Source organism: Drosophila mojavensis, unplaced genomic scaffold (genome assembly GCF_018153725.1).
Source record: "Drosophila mojavensis isolate 15081-1352.22 unplaced genomic scaffold, ASM1815372v1 contig_49, whole genome shotgun sequence".
NCBI lineage: Eukaryota > Metazoa > Arthropoda > Insecta > Diptera > Drosophilidae > Drosophila > Drosophila mojavensis.
Window position 1 is genome coordinate 4457282 of NW_025318872.1, and position 17518 is coordinate 4474799.

Sequence of the window (17518 nt, forward strand, 5' to 3'; positions counted from 1 at the left end):
AAACAAGTAAGAAAGCTATAGTCGAGACTGCTCGACTACGAAATCCTTTGAACCTTTCTAAGATTATTTATATTTCAATAATTATTCGCGTCTTTCTGCTTTCATAAGAAGCACATAGGCATGCACGTATAAACACGCATGGATTGCAGTGTGGACTTACTATGGGAACTTAATTGTTAATATAACTTTTCTTGTCAATAGACTATCTCAATGATGTTCACAACATTAAAATGCGTGCATATGTCAAAGCACAACTCTCTAGTATTTGAAATACAATACAAATATGTGGGTGAGAGGTGGATATAGGGGTGGGGGTTAAATTACAGCAAAAATCGAAATTATATAAAATACATATATGTCTACATTTAAAGTTTAGAGACTGTAGCTCTAAAGGTGTTGGAGATATAATAAAATAGGTAGTTTTCGATAAGGGTTTTAATCGATAACACAATATCGGGACTAGTTATCGTTTTTTGGAGAAAAGCTCCATATACGTGTGGTACACACGGAAAAGGAAACAAATTTCAGTTTTTAGCTCTTATATCTTCTGAGATCGACCTCAGGACAGACAGACACGCGGACGGACGGACAGACGGACAGAGCTAAATCGACTCAGCTCATCGCCCTGTACAAGAATACATATACTTTGTGGGGTCTGCCACGCCTACTTCTGCCTGTTACATACATTTGATTTCCCATTTTCAATGGGTTCAGGGTATAAAAAAAATTTCAGAAATGAATTTTTAAGAATATTTTAGTTTACTAATAAATATACGAGTGACGTATGGGAATACATGCTGAGGATGGGTACATTAATTATTATTATTCGCAAGCTACGAACGATATTTTCACAGTAAGAATAAGAGTGCTGAGACTGTCTCAACGATAAAAGTTCAAGTTGATTCGATTTAAATCGATTAGGAGCAAATCGAATCAAAACCATTATTTTATCTAATCGAAAATTTAAAGCAAATAAGTTAACTCAGTTCACACTTACATTTGACATCCAAATTTTATTTGATCCACATTTGAGAACAGGTACACAAGCTCATACACATGTATACACATGCACATACATGTATCACTTTTATGAAAAGCCATATACTAATATAAAAGGTAAGACTCTGCTCTTTTCGCAGTTCTTTCGCTTTTATTGCATGTTTTATGGAGATTTTCAAGCATTATACGCACTTTACACATCAAACGCAACTACTCCAAAGCGCGCACATATACACACACACGCTCGAGCCTCGCTTCTGTCACTCTCTCTCTCTCTCTTCTACACAAGCTTCCGTCTCAGAGAGAGAGTCTTTACTCGCTCTTTCCCTGGCGGGACATTCTGCAAAGCAATTTGACTGCCCAGCGCACCTAAGCATAAGCATAGCTATACTTCTGTCTAGCTGTCTGTCTGTCGGTCTGCCTCTTTGTCAGTCAGTCCTCAATCTTTTTTGTGCCTTGGCGCACGAAATGCGCATTTCACATTTCGCATCTCGTACTTTGGCTTTGCCAGAGAAACTGCTAATTTGGTTTGATGTATGGCCCCGGAGACGAACATCAGCACAGTTGAAGCCAAAACTAACACTGACGCATTGCCTTAGAGCTACGCACTCATCAATGTTCCAGAGCCCAGAAGTGAGTCTCAATTGTAATGCCAATTATTTTCTTTGTCAAGTCTTTGTAGAACCTGAAATGTGTTCCGGCTCATTTCTGTTGACTTACAAATATCGTAGGTATTATTTGGTATTTGTATGTCAGGGATATTTTACGTATACGATTTACTAAACCTAAAAAAAAAAAAAAAAAAAAAACGAATTCAATTATTATTATTGATAAGGTCTTTACTGAGTTCGTTATAATTAAGATATATTTCACAACCTAGTGATAATATCCACCGCAAGAGCATCCAAAGTTTTCACGCCATTAAGCATTCTAGGCTCTTGCTTGCACTTCTGCATACAATATAAATAAAGATGTGCAATATACAATTTGTTTCATAGCGTAAACAAGCCGAAGAAGCTAAATTAGCCGAGGACTAAAGCAGAGATCCAGAGGTTTACAGATTCAAAGGGAGCAGACCAGAAGAACAACATAAAAACAGTATAAAGGACATTGTCATTAAGATCAAAAAAAAAAAAAAAAATTGCGCCCTTTTTATAGCAACTGCCACGCCACCTTCTTCTAGCCGTTTGCCCGTCTGCATCGACGGCGCTGCCCGTGCTGCATTTCACGGCCCGATTGGCGACGACTGCGCTGCTGCAACACAATCGCGATTCTGCCATTTATGTTTAGTTTGGCTGTTGCTCTACGTTTAGCGAACTTATTGATGACAACTATTTGACGCAAGTAACAAATTTTACCTGCAGACTGCAGGCTTTTAAATGCACGATAATTATTCTATACAATACATTTATTGGCTATATTCTAATTTTCGTGAATATGTATCGTGTACGGCGACTTTATTTGCACATAAAATAAGTTATATATATATCTAAACAAAATTTTTTTATTCTTTACTGTGTTCAAGGTATATACATACATATATTCCAAGCAAAGAGCATATGGAATATTTAAAGTTACTCCATTCAAATCTTAGAAGAATAAAGAATTAGTGAATATCTATAAGTCGCACACTTTAAGCTTTACTCACCATATTATATTGTTCACTTTGCCATTAGCCCCAGATAATCGAAACATGATAAATGAAACATGGCATTTGATATAATATATTATATATTATAAAAGTCGATAATGGCTTAGTCTTTAAGATTAGATATATGAAGACTCTTATCACTAGCTAGGTTAAGAAGGCTAGGTCAAAATTTTATTCGATCTGATTGTTTCGAATTTGTGACCCTGTTTTATGGATTTCAACTTGTTTTATTTTGAAGCTATTTTTCACTTATATTTTAGTTCCCAACTCATTATTATTTTAAACTAGGTATTTAAATTAAATCATCTAGTCTTCTTAATAAGCAGCCAAAGAATCGTAGTTCTATAAACATGACCGATTTGCTGGAGCTCCACTACGATACTAGAACCAGTGAAAACTTCTCTGCGAGGGCATCCAACGCCAATTGATGCACCAACAATGCTTATCAACAGGGTAAAACAGAAGAACGCAACAAGCAACGAGAGCTTTTACAAAACAGAATTGAATTTGAATTTGCCGCAACTCCGAAAACTGAAGCATGCCCCTTAGGAGTCACACAGGGGTCAACTTTGCTGGCCTACCTATGGTCAATGTTAAGAGAATTTGTATTTGTATATCTGTTCTGTTGATAAATCTACCTACATATATTAGCTTGTAGCTATTTAGATCTATAAAGAATTACAGCTAAAACTCCGGAACAATTTATATGGATATGTTACAAACGCCAAATAATGGTGAATAACTTTTTTAATGTGAGTATTGCAATTAATAATTACAAAAATTCATATTTTACTATTGGTTCTTCTACACAATTGAGGGGTATTGCATTTTTTGACTTTTTTTTTTTTTTTTGTACAATAAATAAACTTGCTTTATCCACGATAAAGAAATACTGAGATGTGGTGGTTGTCAATACTACAAGTCAAATAACAGTACCTTTCATGTTGGTCCTTTACAGTACCCTGTGTAAATTCACGGCAATGTTATTTGCAGTGATGCTTAGCTAAGTTTTAAACCAACTACTGTCAACAAGGCTATTATGAACTTAGTACTAAAAATTAAAATGAATGGTACTTTTTCATGTCCCTATGTGTTAAGTTGTTTGACTGTTAAGGTTATGACAGTAATTTTATTCAAGCTTGGATACTCGTTTGCGAATTATATCTTTTTCTTTTGGCATAAGTATTAGCTTTACTGCAGGGAAGTTCAGAATGCAGCCTTACTGACCATTACCATTGCAAAACGATACTTCATGTGATTTTCCGACATGGGCGATGACCTTTCCGAATACCCAAGTACAGCCAGGAAACAGGAAGAGCGATACAAAAACTACTTAAGCCTTTCAATGACCAGAGTCATACCAAAGTCGCATTTAATTCAACAACTAATTAGGAAAAACATTATTTTCGCCTTCCATACAATTTGAGTATCCCAAGGACATAATCATTCTGAGTACATCTTTTGAGCGACTTAAATTACAGGTGGCCCTTGAAAACATGGGGATTATTTCTTATCAAATTTTACCAAACGCATATCATCCGCAACAGTCTCCAAGTCCTCTGGGTCGCGCCGGAAACGATAAGTGCCAATATCCTTGTGAGCCGTTTCCGGAAGCTTTACCTTAATGCCCTTGTATTCGAAGCTGCCCTCTCGTTTCTCGGGAACCACCAGCATATTATCCGCTTTGTACTCGCTATCGTTTCCAATTTCAATGTGTTGCGAAACGCTCTGGACGGTGGGCCCTTCGTCATCATCCTCACTGCTCTTCCAACCATCGATTTCTATTGGCACAATGGGCAATCCGTCCTTGTCCAGTATGGTAGTGTTAGCACTACCGATACCAGAATCTGGAGATTCAGATACAGGTTCGATTTCTATTTCTATGTTCGAGCCTGCACCGACAGCTGGTTCCGGGCTGAAAGCACTTGTTGCAATTGATACGGCGGAGAACGAGCCGTTATTAAGCGATGGGGCCGAGGTTAGAAAATTGCGCGCAAATTCCACATCTCCTTTGGCCATGTCGTATACATTGATGTCTGACACCGAAACGCCATTTCTGTTCGCCGACTCTGCTGCTTTCGATCGAAGTCTTGAGTAGGTGATCAAATTGGCTCTAATTGGGTAATTATAAGTCGAATAAATAATTCTAGACACTAGGATGTTTTTGCGGAGCATGCAAAGATTTCGAAACATTTTAAATCTAATTATTTTCACACGACTCTTTAACTGGAATTCAATGAATTATAAGATTATAATTTTATTTCAAAACAGGAATCCGAGCTTATGTATGCCGAAAGTAATGACTTATATGAATGTATGACTATTCCATTCAGCTAGCATCTGAAAACACATAACACAAATATCAAACTCATCGACTACTTTGATGACACATATAAGGCACTGTATCATAAGATTTACATATATGTATGTATAGGTGGTTATTTAAGATTTATTTCAATTTTACAGTTAGACAGTTAGATAGTTAGTTGGTTAGATGATCTGAGGAGAGCAGGTTCTTTATTTATCGAAAAGGTTAATTTGAGCATTCCTAGCTCCACACGCTCGTGCGACCAATTTATTAATTTATTTATTTTGATTTTGCAATTTAATTTCATTTCATTTAATTATTACAATACAAAAAAATATAATAATAATATTGATATTCCACAAGTTTTGTTAATTCTTTTGGATGAAGTCAACAGCCCACCAGAACAGCCGACAAAAGTAATAAAAAAATAAAACAAACAAGTAAGAAGGCTCCAGTCGAGACTGCTCGACTAGGAGATACCCTGAACCCTCCAAGCTGATATTCTAATCATTCTGCACTTCTTCTATGTACACATGCATACACATGCACTTATAAGCACGCGCTCTGCTAACTGCGCAGTAAGCAGCGGCTGCGCTGCAATGTGGGCAATATTATGAGAATTTATTTGTTGAATAATTTCTTTTGTAGACATACAATCTTAATCAAACTTTCAGAGCGTAATCATATGGTTAAAATGTGTGTACATTCCAAAGCACAAGTCTCTAGTACTTGAAATGCGTTTTTTACAAATTGGGGGCGAATGGGGCGTGGTATCCAAAATCTGTAAATGACAAAATCTCTTATATCTTCTGAGATCCTTTTGCTCATACGGACGGACGGACAGGGCTATATCGACTCAGCTCGTCGTCCTGATCAAGAATATATATGTATACTTTATGGGGCGATGATTCCTTCTGCCTATTACATACTTTTCACAAAACCATTATACCCTGATTTCCCATTTTCAATGGGTTCAGGGTATAAAAACAAGTAAGAACGTTGCAGTCGGGCGTTACCGACTGCGGAATACTCATTCACATCACATCAACAATTTAATAGTTAAGTTTCGCTCTAATACTGTAGAAAATACATTTTTTTCCGATTTGCTACGCCACTACTGGGCGTAGACACCTCATTTTTTGTGAGTTCTTAGAACGTGATAACGGTACCCTAACTGCAAAGTTCGAATTATTTTTGGGTCATCGATAGAGGAGGTTACTGGTAGCTTAAGTATCTAAATTTGAGGCTTCTAGGTATTATACTTTAGGAGATATAAACTTTTGCGGTTTGCCACGCCCCCTGTGGGCGGACATATTTCCGACAAAACTTTTTGTCTTGGGTGATCAGCCCGAGTATATATACAAAATTTTGGCATCAATTGTGTCCAAAATATAGTAGAATTTAAAAAATCACTATATCTTCAGGTCTGATTTGCCACGCCCCTAATGGGTGGATCGGGAAGATTTTAGCGCCGAAATAGATTGCGTTCATACGGACATACGGACAAACAGACAGCAAGACGGACATTGCACAAAACCAATATACTAATTCACTTTCTTGAATGCGTATAAAAATGAAAAAATCAACCATAACCAAGTAAGAAAACTCTAGTCGAGAGTGCTCGACTAGATACTACCCTGAACCCAACTAATAAAAATGCCCATTTAGTATGGCTAAAATTTCAATTTCGATGTATTTAAAAATATAAATTAAATAGAAAACTCATTTATGAAAATATAAAAATATTTTGAAACAATTAAAAAATTTAATATTAGTTGCACCGAACGGGATTTGAACCGCGACTTCTCAATCGAGCGCCATGCAACTAACACAACACGCCACCTCACTTCTGAAAGGTGCGCTGGCAAAACTCAAACAGATTCACTGCTGCAGCGCCAGCTACCAAAACTAAACCAAACTAACAGCTGATGTGATTCAAAGAATGTTCCAGAAGAAGTTTGAATGTATGTGTGCACACGTATACGATGCAGTTGTAGCTGCTCACGTGCGTTTGTTAATTGGCCAAATATTTGATGATTTTTATTAATTTTTGACTGAGCGGAATTTAATGAAACTTTCAGCATATGATCTACATATTATATTGGATATCTTAGAAATTAAAAAAAAAAAATTAAAAATCATTCACAATTAGCTATAGTGGCATCTGACTTGAACTTGAATGTTTTTATTCGATAAAAACATAACGGGATGATTTATCGAATTTTAAAAGCAAACTCGACATCCGCGCTGTATATACGGTCATTTAAAAAAAAAATTCAAGTCTCTAGCTTTTATATCTTCGGAAATCGACGCGTTGAAACATACGGACAGACGGACAGGGTATAAAAATTAAAACTAAAAAAAAAAAAAAAAAACACTGTATCGTACTGTACTGCACTGCACTGCACTACTGGCCCCGCCGGGCCGAGCGACTGAAGAAATGCTTCAGCTGCTGCCCTTTATAAAGGGCGTCTTTCACTCAAAGCCTGAGTGCCTCTCAAATTTTCAGCTCGGTGTCAGGTAGAGATCATTGCAATCGAGTCTTGAGTGACCAAAGCGAACACTCTCTGCTGCTTCAAGCATTCTAGCTTCGTTTAACTCAAATATAAATACCATATGAATACTGCTGCGTACATATAGAAAACAGGCGAAGGCACAGATTGTGAGGTAGACAGCCAAAGAGACAGACATTCAGGCATACAAAAGAACATATAGGCAATCAAGCACTCATAGCTAAATTACCTCATTGAACTGCTCAAGAATATAAATATATGCATTTATTAGAGAGCAATGCATCTTACTCACTGATCCGTCTTAATATGGAAAGGCTTCTATGTGACATTCATACACATGTTGAGGGTGAAGTCATGTAGCCCTCTAATATATGTATGTATGCTTGATAAAACTAAATTATTGCTAAATGATTAAATGATAATTGATAAATTATATGCTAAATAGCCTCAGTACATTAATATTTATTATTTATATTAGATGGCAACACTTAGTTCTCCCTACTCATTATCAATGGATTTATTCGCTATAGACTAGACCACTTTCAATTAAGATATATCTAGAGTCTAGACTGAAATAGGGTAAACTAGCAACACTGATTGCAGCCTCATGCGTGCATACTCGTGTGTGTGCGTGTTTCTTTATTCTGTAAGCATAAAAGAAGCTAATTATTTAAATATTAGTGGCTCGAAGACTTTAAGGGCTCTCGGTGTCGAGCAGTATCGACTAAACTTTCTCACGTGGTTTTTTATATCCTGAACCCATTTTTCCTTTATTTTTGACATTTTTACATTTATAAAATATAAATGCTTATATGTAAGCCCCATATCAAAAACTATTTAATTGATACCTTGTACATTCATTATTATATTTTGGTAAAATTTTATAATTCACACCCTATTTCATTATTGTTATTTAAATAACACTAAAATAACTATTCCAATTGTTTTTACATAATGAGAAGGGAAAAATACTATATAAATTAACTAGATTGAATATACATTCATATATAAATATAAATATTTATATAAATATAGCGACAATGGCAATAATTAATACACTACAAATTTCAAATTATAAAAGTTTAGATAATTGCATTCAATAAATTCCTAATCATTTATGACCGAAATTCAATTTAACGCTTTCGTTTTGCAGTCGATCTCTAAGTTTCGAAGCTTGCATTACGTTGTCTAGTAGTCAGCGACATCGACGAATCGTAGTCTATTTCATCTTCCTGTTTGCCCGTGCGCACTTCACGATTTATTTTGTAGGCGGCGCTCATGCGTTTTATGTTTTCCTTGTGAACGATGTCATGATTGACAATTCGATGCGGATAGTCTATCCCCAGCACACATCCAAACTCACGCTGATCCGCAAGAGTTGCTTTCCATGGCTCATAAATACAACCTGCTGGGTACTTAGCCAGTTCAGGAACATATTTCCTTATGTAGGCGCCGGTGCGATCAGTCTTCTTTCCGAAAGCAACGGGACTGTAAACACGAAAATATTGATGAAAGAATGCAGACGCTGAGAGCCACATCCAATTGCCAGCATTTAATGCCCAATCATGGTCAAGTAGCAACTCCTCAAATACGCGTTGACCCTCCTCCCAGCTAATCCACAAATCGCCACGCGTCAAGAAACACGCCACTGCATGACGCGCCAAATGATGGATCCAGCCCTCTTGACGCAGCTGCCTCATAATAGCATCAATAAAAGGATACCCAGTTCGTCCATGAGCCCATGCATCCAGATGATCGGGTCGCTCTTGCCAGGGTATTTGCAGACAATAAACGTTACCCAGCATTCGATCGAAATTTGGCTCGACCGCAGCAGCCGTATAATAAAATTCTCGCCACAGCAATTGACCCACCAGTGAAACCGGAGGCTTTGAGTGCTTTGGGTGCCGCTTTAGTATCTCATGTAGCCGTTGGTGTACTAATCGGGCACTGAGGCAGCCGAATTTCAAATACGGACTCAGGACCGTAGTGCTTGGCTCCAGCGAATTTGGTGCCGTATTCGGCTTCTCGAAGCTAGCGACCCAATGTTCGTCACTAAGAGATGTATCTAAACGACGCAGCGCCTCTCTTTCACCTGTTAATTTAGAGTTTTATGTATAATTAAGGATCTGTGAACATATATTTGATTATCTTACCGCCTGGAAACTTGTTAATGCCCAGTTCCTGGGGTCGTTTGACCAACTGATCCAACGTTGGACATTCGTACACATCGGACTGTCCCATTTCAAGTTCATCTGCGATTGGCTGTACTCCATTGGGCAGTCGTTGAGGCTTATCTAAAACTTTGGGCAACTTTAACTTTTCAACTACACTTAGAAATTTCTGGTAAGTTATAGGCGCCCTGCCGAAATTTTTTGCAATAACTATCTCGGGATTGTATATGGTATGTGAGCAATGCGTATCCACTTTTACTCCATGAGCTGCTGCTATATCTTGGACCGCTTTATCCCGTTTCACAGCGTATGGTTCAATGTCCGTTTCAAAAGTTAGTAGCTCTACATTCCAGCGGTCGAATAAATTCGGAAATATATCAACTGGTTTGCCGCGAACAATATACAGACGCGAATTAAGTTCTTTTAAGTTTTTATCTAAGTCTAAGAGACTTTGTTGGAGAAATCGCCAACGGTTGGCTCCCACTTTCATCCAATCCAGAATACCCGGATCCAATACAAATATGGGTCGGACAGAGAACTTATCGGGGGACGCTCCAGCTTTATTAAATATTTGAATCAGCGCGGGATTGTCGTGAACCCGGAGTCCCTTGCGAAACCAATGGATAAGTGTTCGACGCTCGACAGCCATCGAATTTAAATTAAGTGGCTGTTTGCTTTGTTTTCAACAAGCCCTTGGATCACGATTGTCTTTTAACAGTACCGCCTCTTTGTTGTGAACTGACAACTCTTTTACAGATTATAAGAAATACCGTCTTTAATTTGCCATTTTAGTTTTCAAACCACTAAAAAATACTTCATGGTAATCAGTATTCATAATCTGGTATTTTGGTGGAGAAGCACCGGTAATCTATTTTGTACAATACATATGAAAATATAAATATAATCCAAATGTTGCCTTTAATTTAATAAACTAGCAACATTTAATAGAAATCCGTGTGTGCTTTATAAAATAAACATTTGAGTTCAGCATTAATGCGCACTCAGTTAAAATCGCAGCGACAAAATGGATTTGCTTGACTCAATACTTAACTCAATGGATGCTCCGCCAGCAACAAATGAACAACAAAAGACGCTTATCAAAAAACAACGCGAAATGGTGGAGCGCTTGCAAAACAAGCAAAAGGAGGAGCTATTACGATTTCGAAAGTATGTAGAGGAGAGAATGGGTCGATTTGCCAAGGACGATCGGACATACATCGAGTTCCAGCCGTTGGATAAAGTGCATCGCTCTGTCATACATGAAATAGCTGAGAACGGCGGTTTCATTGCGATGAGTTTCGGACGAGAGGAGGAGGACCGTCACTCGGTGGTCTACAAAAAGGAACACCCACCAAGCGAGGACGAAGTAGCAGCCCGTCGTAACGGCGAGGGCTGGAACAAGGAGATAGCCAAAGAATACTCTGAGCGACGAAAAGAACGTTTAGCCCAGGAGCAAAGCCTGATTAATAAAGAAGCTAATTCTGAAGCCGGCACCAGTCGAGTTCATGGCAGCAGCAGCAGCAGCACAGATCCCACAAGCATTGAAGTGAAACCTACCACTAATTATAAAGCGAAATATGCACATCTAATTGGCGAATCGGCAGCATTGCAAGCGGCCCGAAAAACAGAGACAAATCAAAGCTACGGCTTTGTGCCCAGTAAGAACAAAAAGGACATGCGTTCCATCGAGCAGACTCTAGCTGATATACAGGCGAAAAAACGCCTAAAGTTACAACAGCAACAGCAGGAACATAACCTGAACATGGCGGCATCCCTGGACGTTAATCCTGACGCAGAAGAGCGATAAATAATAGTAATAAGTTTATGTATGTATTTTTGTGTTTTGTTAGAATAACAGTTGATCTGCTGAAAAGTCAGCTAAAAAAATTTGAACCATACACGGGCTGAATTGTGATTGTTCACAGTTAAAGTATGTATCTGAAAGCAATTTAAAATGTTGGCCAGTTAAGAACATTAGTTACGGATGCTTTAAAAACTAAAATTATATCAATTGGAGTGTCCAATTAGAAATTTCTATTTATATAATAAAATATAAAGTGTTAGTAAATAGCAACAAACTAAGAAATGTACTATTTATTTAGTGCGCATATTTGAGCTAAAAATGACGGAAAATGTTCAAAATAACGAATCATACGGTATTTTAAAATGCACTAAAATTAGCAGACTTCAAATGTAAAGTTGATACCACGTGGAAGGAATGTCAACCCAGAATGTGGTTGGAATGGTAAGAAAAAATTGTTTGGAAAATGGATTGTAATATTTACAACAAATTTTAAGTGCAAGTGCTGTTAAACATGATACTGTCGAAATACCAGTTTTGGTTTAATAAACTGCAGCTTTCCCTTACTACTGGTCACTTTTTCAGCTGTGTACTAATTGCTAACACCTTAGACCTGACTTCAATTACCTGATGAAGACTACACAACTATTAGAAGTAACTTCCAGACGAACATTCTACCTTAAATATGAGTAAGAATATTTATGTATAATATAAAACTGGTTAATGTGATGACACTTTCGATAGGGACAACTGATGTCTATGAATGTATATCAATTATTAAGTGATCCAGTATTAGGATAATCTTAAGGCTAATTATTTTTTTCATGGTTAACACTACTCCTGTTTTTTTTTTTTCTTTTATTGTGAATTATGTTAAAAGCTACAGGCCTTTGAAGGAAGCTACTTCCAGATCCTAAATGGCTTGAAACCCAGGTTAGAACATGTTTTGATCAAATGAATTTTTAATCAATATGATGACCACTTTGATAGGGACAACTGATGTCTATGACTGCTTTATCAATTGTTAAACTGATCCAGCATTGTGATAGTCTAAAGCTTTATTATTTTTGGAAAGAGTTAACATTGATTTTCTTTTTATTTTATTTTAGAATATGGTGGACGGTACAAACTTTGACACGGAAATTGCTGCTAGGTGCTAATTCGCTTGAAACACAGGTTAGAACATATTTTGATCAAATTAATTAATTTTTAGTCAACTAATATGATGACCACTTTGATAGGGACAACTGATGTCTATGAATGATTTATCAATTGTTAAACTGATCCATCATTGGGATAGTCTAAAGCTTTATTATTTTTGGCAAGAGTTAACATTGATTTTCTTTTTATTTTATTTTAGAATATGGTGGACGGTACAAACTTTGACACGGAAATTGCTGCTAGGTGCTAATTCGCTTGAAACACAGGTTAGAACATATTTTGATCAAATTAATTAATTTTTAGTCAACTAATATGATGACCACTTTGATAGGGACAACTGATGTCTATGAATGATTTATCAATTGTTAAACTGATCCAGCATTGGGATAGTCTAAAGCTTTATTATTTTTGGAAAGAGTTAACATTGATTTTCTTTTTATTTTATTTTAGAATATGGTGGTCGGTACAAACTTTGAGACGGAAATTGCTGCTAGGTGCTAATTCGCTTGAAACACAGGTTAGAACATATTTTGATCAAATTAATTAATTTTTAGTCAACTAATATGATGACCACTTTGATAGGGACAACTGATGTCTATGAATGATTTATCAATTGTTAAACTGATCCAGCATCAGGATAGTCTAAAGCTTTATTATTTTTGGAAAGAGTTAACATTGATTTTCTTTATTTTATTTTAGAATATGGTGGACGGTACAAACTTTGAGACGGAAATTGCTGCTAGGTGCTAATTCGCTTGAAACACAGGTTAGAACATATTTTGATCAAATGAATTTTTAGTCAACTAATATGATGACCACTTTGATAGGGACAACTGATGCCTATGAATGATTTATCAATTGTTAAGCTGATTCAGTATTGTGATAGTCTAAAGGTTTAATTTGAGTTTGCAACAGCTAACACTAATTTTCTTTTTAATTTATTTTAGAAACTGTTAATAGCTACACACTTTTGAGGGAAGTTACTCTCAGATGATAAATGGCTTGAAACGCAGGTTAGAACATATTTTGATTATATGAATTTGTAATCCACTAGTTTTATGACCACTATGATAGGTACAACTGATGTCTATGAATGATTTATCAATTATTGAACTGATTCATTATTAGAATAATCAATGTATGTTCTTTTTTTTTTTTGCAATGGTTAACAACTTCTTTTTTTATTTTAGAGATGGTAGATGCTTTAAATGCAAAGAAGGAAGTCATTCCCAGATCACGTAGAAGTTTTATCAATTTGTTATTATCCTAATTAACTATAAACTAAGCATCTGTTTCTAACAATCAATCCGATTTGAATTACCTCTTTAATGAAGAAAAATATTAAAGGGGATATGCCTCAGGTAAATATATTTTGTATTAAATATGAAATGTTTTCTCACAAAATGGAATAAGTAGTATCATATTCATTGATATATTTGTAGTTGATAGTAAAACTAGACAATTAAAAATAAATTTGAAAGAAAAATCGATATATTTACAAATGCGTCGTTTAATTTTAGTCAACAGATACTAGCTCCTTTCTATTTGTTGACTACATTAGATTCTTACATATAAAAACTGCATTGAACTGCAATGATTTTCGAGTACAAAGAAATAGAAACTCCTGGCGATCGTGGTCCAGACTTGTTGTTGTTGATCAGGCCAGAGTAATTTCCAAGTAAATAAATAGGTAACATTTATAACACGTAAGCAGGCTTCAGTCGAGACTGTTCGACTGGGAGATACCCTGAACCCTCTAAGCTGATATTCTACTTATTCTGCACTTTTATGCACACACGCAGCCAAACGCACGTATAATCACGCGCTCTGCTGACTGCGCAGTGAGCAGCGAAAGCGTTTGAGCTGCGCTGCAGTGTGGGCAATATTATAAGAATTTATTAGTTGAATAATTTCTCTTGTAGTAAAACAATCTTTATGAAACTTTTAGTGTGATCATATGGTTTAAATGTTTTTACATTCTAAAGTCTGTAGTACTTGAAATACGTCTTTTACAAATTTGTGGCGAAGGGGGCGTGATACCCTAAATCTTTAAATTACAAATTCTTTGTATCCATTAACTTTATATACAACGCAAATTTGAAGTCTCCAGGTCTAAGAGTGTTAAAATTAGGCTGAAAAAACCAAGTCGATTTTTCGACTATTCTCGATAAAAAAAAAAAGTTATCGGACGAGTTATCGAAAAAATAAGATAAACTTGTATACACGAGTATGCATGCGAAACAGGGTGACCGAATATGGTATTTTTAATACTTTTTGGTATTTTATCAGCTCTGATTTTGCTCAAAAGTATTTTAATGGTATATAGGTATTTAGTAGCATTTTCATCGATTTTATGGTATTATATGGTATTTTCGGTTTGGTCACACTTTAAGACTTAATGAATCGAATGCTTAATACTTAAGACTTGCTTTATTTTAAAACAAATAAATAGAAAACATGAGCAATAAGCAAAAAAAAAAGAGTTGAGTGGAAGACTATGCCGGTGAGTTCTTTATATGCTTTTAAATTATATGTAGATAATAACTATTCTTTTTTCAGATTCAATCGTTTTTTAGAGTCGGACAACACTCTAGCTACCTCTATCAAAAAAGCAGAAATTATGTTTGCTGCAGCGATTGCTGAACACAACATATCTATGAGAGCAATGGACCATATTAGCGATGTGGTCAAGCATGCGTTTCCCGATAGTGCCATTGCGCAAGGGTTTTGCTGCAAACGCACCAAAACAGCTTCGCTTACGTACAATGTACTGTCACCTGTGATGAAGGAGTAACTGATCTCTAGCATGAAACGGTGCGTTTCTGCAGCGGGAAGGCCTGTGTTCTCCATAATCATTGATGAATCGACTGATGTTTCGTGTACAAAGGTCTTGGCGTGTGCTGTTATGTATTTCGACAAGGAAGCGCAACCAAAATTCTTGTTCACCATTGACTTAGAGGGTGAAAAAGCAGTCGACCTTTTTGCAGCACTCAGCGATGGACTCAAACTTAATGGCTTTGACATCAATAATATGATTGGATTTGCTGCAGACACAACTAATGTGATGTATGGTGAGCGCAATAGCATTATGACGAAGATACGAGACGTCAACAAATCATGTTTTTCTGTAAAATGTGTTTGCCATTCGTCTGCTCTTGCTTCAAGCTATGCTTGCATGCAACTGCCTCGAAACTTAGAGCAAACCATTAAAGAGCTATATAACTACTTTTCAAAAAGTTCCAAGCGTCGACGAAAATTTAAAGAGTTTACAAATTTCTTAGATTCTCCTGCACACAATATACTTAACCACTACGAGATACGTTGGCTATCGTTTCATTGTTGTGTGGCACGCGTACTAGAACAGTGGGATGCCCTCATTGCATTCTTCCAAGAAGAATATGAAGTTGATAACAATTTATCAGCTGAGTATATTCTATCTAATTTAAAAAATCCAACTGTTAAACTTTATCTTTTATTTTTGGATTATATACTTGCTTTAGTGAATAAATTCAATATCATATTCCAGTCTAGTCGATCTGTTGTACATCATTTATATAAAACTATGTCCGAATTTTACAAAAGTGTATTAGCTTGTTATATGCAGGAGATGTATATAAATAATACAGATTTAAATGCCATAGAGCCAACAAACACATTTTATTTTGTACATATAAAAGACATGTATCTCGGAATAAAAGTGGAAACTGAACTTTCAACAAATAGCTTGGACAAAGAACATAAATTGGCTTTTTTGAAACGTAGCCAGTTATTTTTAATCGAGTTATGCGTACAACTAAAAAAAAGATTGCCATTACAAGATAACTTTCTGAAAATGTTAAGTTTTTTGGATCCAAATGATTTTAATAATCAAAATTGTCAATCGTTGCTCAAGCTGTATGAACGCTTTCCCGATTTTGTCAATGATCCACAAATAATTGACAATGAGTATCGAACAATGAAAACTGACGACATGGTTAAAATGCTTTTGACTAAAAATCTCAATTGCGATACATTCTGGTACGAATTGAGTCAGTTAAAAGATATAAATAATTGCTATAAATATTCGAATATTTCGAAATTTGCTCAATCTATGTTAATTTTGCCCGTTTCTAATGCGTCGTGTGAACGCATATTCTCTCAAATTAATTTAATCAAAACGAAAAATGGAAACCGCTTTCAAAATGTAAATGTATCACATATATTACATGTAAAACAATCATTGCGCGAAAATGGGTGCAATAATTTTAAGCCCAATGAACAAATGTTATGTAAAGATTTCAACAAATTGAATTTAAGCTGCTCTGACGAAGAAGGCTAGTAAATATAATTAAATGATCTTAAGAGAAACTAGCAAGACTGAACAAAGAAGTTCCTTTATTTTATTTTAAGAAAATGTTACAAAATGAATTTTAAGCATTTAATTAATTTTAAGACTTTAAAAATATATTGGAATATGGAATTGAATACGAATGCATATTGTTCTAGTTTTATGTTGGACTGAAATATTATTAATTTTTTAAAATGAAATAAACAATAAACATTTTTTGCAATGGGAAACCCTTATTTTTTCTATATATAATAAGTCAGTTATTTTTACATATTATAATTTGAATTTTCAGACGATTTATTTGTTATGGTATTTATAGTGGTATTTTGTAAAATATGAAATAGTATTTTATAGTATATTTTTGAGACCAAATTGGTATTTTTCGTTTGGCCCGGCGCGGTCAGCCTGATGCGAAATTTCAGCTCTCTAGCTCTTATAGCTTCTGAGATCGGCTTGCTCATACGGATGGACGGACAGAAGGACAGGGCGATATCGACTCAGCTCATCGTCATGATCATGAATATATACATGTATACTTTATGGGGTCTGCGATGGTTCCTTCTGCCTGTTACATACTTTTCACAAAA

The 17518-nt window shown here is 35.8% G+C and overlaps 4 protein-coding genes and 6 non-coding genes across 29 annotated transcripts; 8 read left to right on the forward strand and 2 right to left on the reverse strand.

Moving 5' to 3' along the window:
• Positions 1-3983: 3983 nt before the first annotated feature.
• On the reverse strand, positions 3984-4984 carry LOC6578144. The gene has a single exon (XM_002004025.4). The coding sequence runs from the start codon at positions 4841-4843 to the stop codon at positions 4154-4156; it is 690 nt and encodes a 229-aa protein (XP_002004061.2). The 5' UTR covers positions 4844-4984; the 3' UTR covers positions 3984-4153.
• Positions 4985-8451: 3467 nt separating this feature from the next.
• On the reverse strand, positions 8452-10411 carry LOC6578145 (cryptochrome-2). Its single transcript, XM_002004026.4, has 2 exons — positions 9625-10411; positions 8452-9563 (listed from the first exon to the last, which is right to left on the reverse strand). Exons 1-2 carry the CDS (start codon positions 10289-10291, stop codon positions 8632-8634), a joined length of 1599 nt encoding a protein of 532 aa, XP_002004062.1. The 5' UTR covers positions 10292-10411; the 3' UTR covers positions 8452-8631.
• A 38-nt stretch (positions 10412-10449) lies between these two features.
• On the forward strand, positions 10450-14094 carry LOC6578146 (sperm-associated antigen 7). 19 transcript variants are annotated; one of them, XM_044009178.1, is made up of 11 exons: positions 10450-10505; positions 10578-11468; positions 11745-11887; positions 12029-12132; positions 12324-12376; positions 12553-12619; positions 12804-12870; positions 13055-13121; positions 13304-13370; positions 13552-13617; positions 13795-14094. In XM_044009178.1, the coding sequence occupies exon 2, from the start codon at positions 10667-10669 to the stop codon at positions 11447-11449; it is 783 nt and encodes a 260-aa protein (XP_043865113.1). In that variant the 5' UTR covers positions 10450-10505; positions 10578-10666; the 3' UTR covers positions 11450-11468; positions 11745-11887; positions 12029-12132; positions 12324-12376; positions 12553-12619; positions 12804-12870; positions 13055-13121; positions 13304-13370; positions 13552-13617; positions 13795-14094. The 19 variants fall into 19 exon arrangements, with proteins under 19 accessions (XP_043865113.1, XP_043865115.1, XP_043865111.1 ...); XM_044009180.1 differs by adding an exon at positions 13679-13742 and having other exon boundaries at positions 10480-11468; XM_044009176.1 differs by having other exon boundaries at positions 10480-11468; positions 12000-12132.
• Positions 12409-12480, forward strand: LOC116804003. Its single transcript, XR_004364051.1, has one exon. It is a non-coding gene; the product is annotated as a small nucleolar RNA Me28S-Cm2645 (small nucleolar RNA).
• On the forward strand, positions 12660-12731 carry LOC122757362. Its single transcript, XR_006357387.1, has one exon. It is a non-coding gene; the product is annotated as a small nucleolar RNA Me28S-Cm2645 (small nucleolar RNA).
• LOC122757363 lies at positions 12911-12982 on the forward strand. The gene has a single exon (XR_006357388.1). It is a non-coding gene; the product is annotated as a small nucleolar RNA Me28S-Cm2645 (small nucleolar RNA).
• Positions 13162-13233, forward strand: LOC116804001. Its single transcript, XR_004364049.1, has one exon. It is a non-coding gene; the product is annotated as a small nucleolar RNA Me28S-Cm2645 (small nucleolar RNA).
• LOC116804002 lies at positions 13407-13478 on the forward strand. The gene has a single exon (XR_004364050.1). It is a non-coding gene; the product is annotated as a small nucleolar RNA Me28S-Cm2645 (small nucleolar RNA).
• LOC116804004 lies at positions 13654-13726 on the forward strand. The gene has a single exon (XR_004364052.1). It is a non-coding gene; the product is annotated as a small nucleolar RNA Me28S-Cm2645 (small nucleolar RNA).
• Positions 14095-14799: 705 nt separating the features above from the next.
• On the forward strand, positions 14800-17154 carry LOC26527476. 2 transcript variants are annotated; one of them, XM_015166014.3, is made up of 3 exons: positions 14801-15107; positions 15164-15675; positions 15886-17154. In XM_015166014.3, the coding sequence occupies exons 2-3, from the start codon at positions 15411-15413 to the stop codon at positions 16920-16922; spliced, it is 1302 nt and encodes a 433-aa protein (XP_015021500.1). In that variant the 5' UTR covers positions 14801-15107; positions 15164-15410; the 3' UTR covers positions 16923-17154. The 2 variants fall into 2 exon arrangements, with proteins under 2 accessions (XP_043865171.1, XP_015021500.1); XM_044009236.1 differs by having other exon boundaries at positions 14800-15675.
• Positions 17155-17518: the final 364 nt, after the last annotated feature.

Coding starts and splice junctions, on each gene's coding strand:
- LOC6578146 (XM_044009178.1), top strand. CDS start 10,667: ATGGATTTGCTTGACTCAATACTTAACTCAATGGATGCTCCGCCAGCA.
- LOC6578145 (XM_002004026.4), bottom strand. CDS start 10,291: ATGGCTGTCGAGCGTCGAACACTTATCCATTGGTTTCGCAAGGGACTC. Junction 9,564..9,624: donor CATTAACAAGTTTCCAGGCG/GTAAGATAATCA, acceptor CTAAATTAACAG/GTGAAAGAGAGGCGCTGCGT.
- LOC6578144 (XM_002004025.4), bottom strand. CDS start 4,843: ATGTTTCGAAATCTTTGCATGCTCCGCAAAAACATCCTAGTGTCTAGA.
- LOC26527476 (XM_044009236.1), top strand. CDS start 15,411: ATGAAACGGTGCGTTTCTGCAGCGGGAAGGCCTGTGTTCTCCATAATC. Junction 15,676..15,885: donor CACAACTAATGTGATGTATG/GTGAGCGCAATA, acceptor CAAATTTCTTAG/ATTCTCCTGCACACAATATA.